The sequence below is a fragment of the Dama dama genome, chromosome 11, assembly GCF_033118175.1.
Source record: "Dama dama isolate Ldn47 chromosome 11, ASM3311817v1, whole genome shotgun sequence".
NCBI classification, from domain to species: Eukaryota; Metazoa; Chordata; class Mammalia; order Artiodactyla; family Cervidae; genus Dama; species Dama dama.
In genome coordinates, this window is record NC_083691.1 from 65535241 (window position 1) to 65544082 (window position 8842).

The 8842-nt window shown below is 50.4% G+C and overlaps 1 protein-coding gene across 3 annotated transcripts in view; it reads right to left on the bottom strand.

Moving 5' to 3' along the window:
- Positions 1–8639, bottom strand: part of CCDC85A (coiled-coil domain containing 85A) — a 207004-nt gene extending 198365 nt beyond the window's left edge. For all 3 annotated transcript variants that reach the window (XM_061156291.1, XM_061156290.1, XM_061156292.1), the window contains exon 1: positions 7685–8639. In XM_061156291.1, the coding sequence (XP_061012274.1) occupies positions 7685–7942 (258 nt within the window). In that variant the 5' untranslated portion in view covers positions 7943–8639. The remainder of the gene's footprint in view (positions 1–7684) is intronic.
- Positions 8640–8842: the final 203 nt, after the last annotated feature.

An 8842-nucleotide genomic window follows, 5' to 3' on the forward strand; every position in this document is an offset into this window, starting at 1 on the left:
CCGGGCTCACACTTCCTGGGAGCTGGGAGTCAGAAATGGGTGAATTCTCTGTGATGTTAGGGGAGGAAGTGAGAAGGTGAGCAGAAGCTAAAGATGCCTAGCTATCCATAAAAATAAAAATAATGGATATTGATTATGCTCCCTGCCCCCTGCTTTACTTGCATTATCTCATCTACTTCTCACCAAACCCTCAGGGGATAATGGTTATCATGGGTCTTATACAGAATGGGAAACTGGACCTCGAAAAGCTTCACCTGTCCAAGGTCATCCAGTCAGTCTTCAGGGAGCAGCCAGTTCATTAACAGGAAATCGGCAAAAAAAAAAAAAAAAAAAAACAAAGACAAGGGTCCCTGCCTCGCCTTCAAGGAAGAAAGATGGCTGCTTGTGACCTGTGAAAGACTTAAAAGCTCTGAAGCAACAGACTTTTCACCACTGCAAATAAGAAACACAGCCTTGGTGTTCAGCCCGTGACATGGGATTCGCTGCCCCATCCCTCTCTAGGGAGCAGCATAATTGCCCTCTGGTGGCGCTTCAGTCCTGCACATCCAGCCCCTTATTGCCACCCCCAGCCCCGAAAGGTCTCCCACGCATCTCATGGAAATTCAAGCTCTTGTGTTATATTCAGACTCCCCACCCCAAATCACACCTCTCAGCACACGCCACCTCCACCCATCCTGTTTCTCTTCATAAAAATCTGTAGTTGTGCCTGGCACCTCCTTCTCCCTCACCTCCCATTTGCAAGCCAAACACATCTCCTGAACTCTACCTCTGAAATTTACCTTGTCACCTCCATGCTTCAAACCCTTAAAAGGGTCTCACTACCCTTAGGATAAAGTGCAAAATCCTGTAAGTCTCAAAAGGCTCCCCAGTCCTCTTAACTGCCCTACTTCTCCAGCATGAATGGTGATTCCTTCATGAATATTTAGTAAACATCTATTATGTGCAAGGTCTTAGTCCAGGTGCTAGGGAGAGATCAGTGGGCACAGCAAGGACATTGACTGTGGACCTTGACCTTGAAGGACCTCGACCTTCCTATGGCTTTCATTTTGGTGGGAAAGACTAGCAAAAATTACAGAACGTAACATCATATAGTAAAAAGTGCTGGGAAAAAGACTAAAGCAGGTGAAAAAATACTATCTATAAAGAGAAGGCACCTCTGCAGAGAAGGAAAACATCTGAGCAAAGACCTGGGTGAAATCAAGGAGCAAACATTTGTTGAAAGAGAGAAAGGCCAGTGTAAAAGCCCTGAGACAAGTGTGGCTCAAGCTGCAGCAAGGTCAGCGGACCTAAAGCGGAATGAGCAAGAGGGGCAGAGTGAGGAAGAAGGTCTGGGAGGCGAGGTCCAAGTGGGTGGGTGCCAGGGCTAGGGAATGTGGGCCACAGCAGCCACAGGAAAATTCTTAACTGTTGAAGAGCTGAGGCTAGAGGACTGACATGATGTGATTCGTTCTATAAAGAATCACCAGTGTTGTGTGCAGAAAAGAGTTTGCTGGGGGGTAGAAGGAGGGAGTGACTTGAAGTGAGGGAGACAGGATAAGGTGAAAGCTGGAAGACCAGCTAGGAGGCTACATGGTAAGTCCAGGCAGAGGGAGATGCTGGCGGCTACTACCCACGGAGGCAGTGGACAAAGTGAGACCATTCCTCCCCATCATGCGCTGAGCCCCACCCACGCTGGCTGGTCTCAGGCCCAAGGGACGAGCCCATCCCCCTTTCATTCAGATGCTTCCCAGCCTCTACACAGCCTTTATGACACTTCCCCATAGAAGCCATCCCCGACCACTAATCTAAAGGAAGTCCTCTTCTGTGCTGGACCCCTTCAGCATTCCCTCTGTTGGGCTTTTTACAACTTCTAATCACATGTGGTTGAGTGTAACTATTGGTCAAGTCTCCTTCACAGGACCAAAGTCATGAGAATGGAGACCCATCTATTCCTTTCACCTCTGTGTATCCCACACACAGCACCACTGTGGATACCTGAAATCAAGGCATTCAGAATTAATTGTGAAATCCCCATTTCGTCTCCATTCACACATAGTTAAAGGGGTAGCTGTTTCTTGAAGCACCATCCTTAGGCAGCTGCCTAAGATTTCCCTTGCTTCACAAAGCCTGAAAACCTCTGGTCTTGTGACTGTCAGACAACCCAGAACTAGAGGCAGTCGGAGAGGGGACCTGATTCTCTCAAACTCAGACTGATTCCAACGCTTTCCTTGATACTGACTAGAAAGTAAACCATAAAACATCTGCCAACCATGCCTGGCACCCCCCGGCAGTCATGAGGCCTAAGGCAGGAGTGAGTCTCAAGGCCTGCGGAGAAAGAGGATCAGTGCAGCTTAGTTTTCAACTTGATTCTAACTCCTGGCATTACCAATGGCTCTGTTTCCTTCTCTCTAATGCCCATCCAGTTCTTCCGCTTCTCAGCGCCACCTCTGACCTCAGGCCTGCTGTCTCCAAAAGCATCCCCAGGCCTCCCAGCCTTGATCTGCCCCAGCCCCTAACTTCCCTCATTCATTCCAATTCAAGCTCTCCCTGGCCAAACTGATTTTCAAACACTTTCCCTGCAGGTGACATCTCTCCTGCCTTCATCACCTCCCCTTTGCCAGGGAAAAAGAAGAAACCCTTGGACCAGGCCTGAAAGGCTTTCTCCTGCCTTTCTACCTTTAAGTAAGTAAGTGTTAGTCGCGAAGTCGTGCCTGACTCTTTGCAACCCCATTGACTGCAGCCCACCAGGCTCTTCTGTCCATGAGATTTCCCAGGCAAGAATACTGGAGTGGGTTGCCATTTCCTTCTCCAGAGGATCCTCCCGACCCGGGATCAAACCCAGGATTCCTGCACTGCAGGCAGATTCTTTACCAACTGAGCTACAAGGGTCCTTTAGCTCCCTCTAATTATGAACCAGCTAACTAGGAACCCTGATTAGGTCTACCTTTCCAACTAGAAAAAACGACCTTGTCCTGTCTGTGAATTCGCCTAAGAGGAGAGCTTGCTCTAAGACTCCACCAGCCCTAGAAGAGCACCAGGTAAGCAGGCGCACCAGGTCTGAAAGAATGAATGATAAATTTCTACTCACTGCTTAATGCCTGTGAGAAACACTCCCTAGAGCACTCATTGGGCATCATTTTTTTTTTTCTTTTCTAATGTAGATGGCTTCTGGAGGGCAAGAATCCATTTCAATGTCTTTCTTTGCATATTTGATTCATCTGACTTGGTGCACTACACACAGTGAATGCTTAATAAGTGTTGATGGAGCGACCAACCCTTTAAAGCCCTAGGCAAGTGATCCAAACAAGACACAGCTCTAGCTACTGACAAAAGGCTTCTCATTGTTTTCTGCTAGCTCCTGCTGTGTTGGAGCCTATAGTAATAAGAGAATAAATTATCCCTTGAGACGGGTGCTTTATGGAAAATCAGAAGCTGTGGATATTCTGAGAAAATAATGCTAAACAAAATCAATCTTTTCTCAGCTTCAAAAATTCTTCCACATTTAGCTTAATTCTGGTATTTCACAGAAAGTTCGAGTCACATTCTTCTTCATCTGAATCTCCATGTGAAAATTTTACCTTTTGACTATCGTACAACTATTCCTGTTTCCTCCAGAACTGGGAAGTAAATAGGACTTGTGCCACCATGGGTTGCTTCCCAAATGGTGTGAAATATATACATGTGACTCCTGAACAAGCTGGGGGCTAGGGGTGCTGACATCTGGCCAAGTTGAAAGCCATTCAACTTATAGTCGGCCCTATACACACCAGATCCGCAATCATGGATTCAACCAATGGCACATCATAGCCCCTGCAGTATTTACTGGTGAAAATATCCCTGTAAAAATGGACCTGAACCATTCAAACCTGTGTTGCTCAAGTGTCAGAATTCTAGTTGAGGTTGAAGGGACAGGTATTGCCTCACTCAGTTTTATCAGTATCCCCGTTTTTTCATTTATTCACTATTCCTTTTGTTCACTGCATGCACGCTAAGTCGCTTCAGTCATGCCCGACTCTTTGCAACCCCATGGACTGTAGCCTACCAGGCTCCTCTGTCCATGGGATTTTCCAGGCAAGAGTACTGGAGTGGGTTGCTATACCCTCCTCCAGGGGATCTGCCCAACCCAGGGATCAAACCTGCATCTCTTATGTCTCCTGCATTGGCATGTGGGTTCTTTACCACTAACACAACCTGGGCTCTTGCAAATATTATGTACTCTCCAATTTTTAGCTATTTCCTTTGCCTTCTAATGAATAGCTAAGCAACCAGCTTGATAATAACCTTGTGAGCTAGTTTTTCCAAATCTGTCACTTTAAGACTTGGGTTGTCTTTTTCAAAACAGTGTTTTTTTAACATTGCAACAGGCCACTAGATGTTACCCATTTGTCTAAAATAGGCTTTCAAAAAGACTAAATGTATAATCACTTGAAATTCACATCATCCCAAATTTCGTACATAGGACTGTCAAGTACTACGTGTGTGTGTGAGCACGCTCAGTCACTGGGTCCTGTCTGACTTTCTTATGACCCCATGAACTGCAGCCCGCCAGACTCCTCTGTCCATGGTATTTTCCAGGCAAGAACACTGGAGTGGGTTGCCAGGGTATCTTCCCAACTCAGCGACTGAACCTGCATCTTCTACATTGGCAGGTAGATTCTTTACCACTGCACCATCAGGGAAACCCCTCAAGTACTATAATTGAGGTTAAAGAATTATTTCGTTATTTTTCCATCATTGCAGGATGGGGAATTAGTGTGTTGGAGAGCGAGGAGGAAAATTAATGTGCTGCAGATAAATCCATAGAGATTCAGTTGCCCCCAACCTCCCCTGGCAAAACTCTAGGCCAGAGAGCTCTGTGAGTGCTGGCACATATTCAGAGAGCAGGAATGTGGTTCTCAGGAATTCATCCCTTTCAACATCAGCACCCTAACCAGAATCTCCTTTCTCGAACCCCTTTTAGGAAGATGCATCCCCATCAGAGAATGTCAACCAGTCAAAAGAAAAAAAATCAGCTTACTTGGATCATTTCATATCTGTGTGACCTTAAGAAAGCTATTGAACCTCACTGGGTTTCTTCATCTGTGTATGATTTAATCTTCATCAAACTTCATGCAGAAATAATATACCCATTTAGCAGATGAAAAAAACGAAAGCTCAAAAAGGTGAGCTATTTGCCTATGCTACCCAAATCATCAGGGCCCAAAACCTTTCACTTTCTACTGCTCCACCCCACACCACCAAGCGAGTGCTTGGACTGAGTCATAGGCCCCTCAAAGGATGAGAATGACGTTTCCATCTCCCCATGTCCACAGCCACAGTACCACCTAGTAGCCTTCAAAATATTGAAATGCAATTTCAAAGGCAGCTCACAGAAAAGACATTAAAAAAAAGGAAGCAAAGTGTTATGGCCTTAATTACTCCAAACTTATAGTCTTCAGCTGAGAGTCCCAAACCAACAGAGGGCAAAAAATAAATTCCCTTCCTTACAATTAAATGAAAATAAATGTACTATTACTTATTCAGTCAATGACATTTATGGATCAGGATGGTGTCTATGGAAGCTCTGAGCTGAGATGAGGAAAGGAAGGAAGATGGCTGACCCCTTGACAGTGCTTTACCACAGCCCTGGGGGTAGGAATGATGGGGATGAGGAGTAGAGGCTGTGTCAGATAGTAACCTGCTCCCGTCATTTCTGAACTTGGTGGACTGGTCTCGAATTCCAGCCACAAGGGAGATTACTTGGGGTGTAATAGCTGCTCTTAATTGGCCGTATAGGTATTCCTCTAAATGAGGTTACTGGAATCAAGACCAGGTCCCCCATTCCCCACACCACTTACACATAGACTTACACACAGTCCACACAAACGAAAAGAACTTTCAAGTATTTCTAAGCACTTATGTCAATGCTCCACACTATCAAAACCTCTAGGAAATTAATTACAAACTCTTTCAAGTCCTATTATAGTTCAAGCCATAGAAGAAGATTAAATTGGAGGACGATGAACTATACTTGGGTCCAGCTTTGCCTAGGAAACTGGGACTGATCCAGAAGATGCATGGCTATACATACTTATGCATCGTCACCTGATGACAATAACCACCATTTTTGTAGACAAGTCCAGAATTAAACCTTTGCCTACATTATAATTTATTGTCACAACCCCCAAGGCAATGGTTACTATGATTTGCATTTTATTAATGAGTAAAATGAAGCTCTGAGAAATTAATTACCCAAGCTCATCCACCTGGCCAAATGAGGATTCTACTGTAGATGCAAACCCACCTCTGAGATGATCTCCCCACTACCCTGGCCTGCCTCTAATCCCCCAAGAGTCTAGTACTTAATGAATAGTCCATTAGGAATGAATCAAACCAAAAGAGAGATTAAGCCTTAGGGTTTTTCTAACTGAGATTCCCCCAACCGCACCCACTCTAGGGACTCTATGACAGTCAGCTGGAGCCTCAGGGCAGGGCCACCTCCACCCGGAGTCGGCCCAGCACCCAGGTGAGCATCTTGCCTTCTGCCCCTCCCACTCCCCTTTGCCCCAGAATCCTAGAACTGGACCGCTGAGGAAATTCGGTTAGCATCTAGGGCCTGAGAAGTGGGGTGGGAGTGGAAAGGGGACAAGAACAGCATGTGCCTGCGGGGATTTGCTCCCCAGGTTCCTTCAGAGATTTCGTTTGTGTCTGGCTTCCTATAAACAAAAGAAGAACAATGAGAGGAAGGAATACCAGGAGGCACCAGCGCAAGCAGTGAGGAAAGGAAGTTTGTGGTACACACGGGCAGGGCGGTTCCCCACCACTCATCTGCGGCAGCCACTGGGGCGGGCACACTGCAGGCACACTCAGAGGCTTCCAGGCGAAAAGAAACTTAGTGGGGATTGGGGGCTTTACTGTTTTGCTTTTCTTTTGTTCTTTTCTTTCCCCAATAGCAAAGAAAGGGAAAGCATCATTGGCTGACACTTGAGGTACCATTTCAAAACCCTGTGCTTCCCGCACTGAGTCCCTCTGCCCTTCACCCCAGGCTAGATGAACTTATAATCAAATCGGGGGCAAATGGTACGGTCGGGCAACCCCAGACGATGCCAGTCTAACTCGAGGAGAAAGAAAGCATCGGAACAGGTAGAAAACAGAACGGGAAGGCAGAGGTAAGCTTCTCTGCAAGATGAGACATAGCCCAGCTCCAGCGATGGCGCCGGGCTTCACCCTGGGCGCTCCGTCAGCCCCTCTCCCTAGCGCTGTCCCTTTCTTCGCCTTATGCCCCATGGGGAAGTCGTGGCTCCAGAGCAACCGTATCGTATCCCTGATCCCCAAGGGCGAAGGCGCCCTGGACTCAACCCTAAGCTCGTTTTTGTTTCCTGCCTGGCTGTAACCCGGCTCCCCAAAGCACCGATTTTCCAGGTTTCCCGGGAAATTAAAAATTCCGCTTGCCTATCGCTGACCTCCCAGCCTTCCGACATCCCTGGAGCATGCTCCTGGGGCCACGAAGGACCACCGAGCTCGACGCTAGCGCGCCCCATATGGGGAAGAGGAGAGAACCAAATGTCTCCGAAGTTTGGAAAAGTTTCCAAAGGGCTCGGGAAGGGGAGCGGGGGATGCAGACAGGGAGAATGGGGAGTACTACCTGTTGACGGGAGGAGGGAAAGTGGTCTGGCCCCACATCCCCGGGTGCCCAGCTCCCCGCCCTGCCGAGCGCAGCGCTCACCTTGAGCCCGCGTATCTCGCCGAGGTGCAGCTGCAGGCGGCGGTTGACCTCCCGGATGAGGTTGCTGTGGTCCAGCATCGCGCTCACCTTCTCGGCCTCAGCGCGCCGCAGGCAGCGGATCAGCTCCTCCTTGCTCCACTGCAGCAGCTCCTCGTCCGACACTTTGGACAGGTCCTCCACGGCGGCGGCCGCAGACGGGCCGGCAGAGGTTGGAGGACAACTTTCCGCCGCCGATGCGCCTCCAGCCGCTTTCGACATGGTATCCGCGCGGTGGCAGGTGCGAGTGGGTGGAAAAGGCAAAGCGACTCCCGAAGACGCGGGCGCTGCGGGGCCGCCTCCGCCCACACCCCTGTGCGCTCCAGCGAGTCAGCTGCACCGCCCAGGGGCCGCTGGGTTGGGGCGGCAGGGGTCGCGCTGGACGGCCATCCTACCTCGCCATCTCCGCGCGCGCGCCCGCGCACCCCCAGGGCCGGGCAGCCACCCGCGCGCTGCGGCCAAGGCACATCCCGACTCCGCGCAGGTCCATGGTGAGGGGCGCCGGGAAGCGGGTGCCGCTGGGGGAGACACTGGGGAGCCGCACCCCGGTTCCCCTGCCCTCTCTGCTGCCCTAATTCGAGCCTGTCGCCCCCTACACTCTCGCACGCACACAACGCACACACGCTCACTTTCTTCCCCCTCGCTCAGCTGCAGCCCCCGCCTGCTAGCCTCGCAGGGGCGCGCTGGGCCCCGCGGCACCTCCGGAGCTAAGCTAGCGCTGTCGCCGCTGCTACCCGGGTGATCCGTGCGGACGGCCGGCTGCGCTCCTCCGACCTCCTTCGCTGCTCCCGCCGCCGCTCTCAGGGAAGCCTAGGATTTGCAGCGCCGAGCCGAGGAGGGGTGGAGGCTGGGTGGGAAAAGGCTGGATCGGCAGGAGGAGGAGCCTGGAGCCAGGGCCGCCCGCAGCCGGCCGCACCTCCCGCGCGGGCCGGACGCAGCTGCAGCCGTTCGCTTGCCTGCTGGGATGCCGAGGCACGCTCTCCGCTGTCCCGCCGGGGAAGGCCGGGGGTGCGGCTTGTCCTGCGCCCCGGCGCGGGCGGGGCGAGAGGAGAAGTGTGACAGACGTGACGCTCGGGCTTTGGAGGCTCGCGGGCGCCACCGTGTGACCGAAGTTACTGCCAC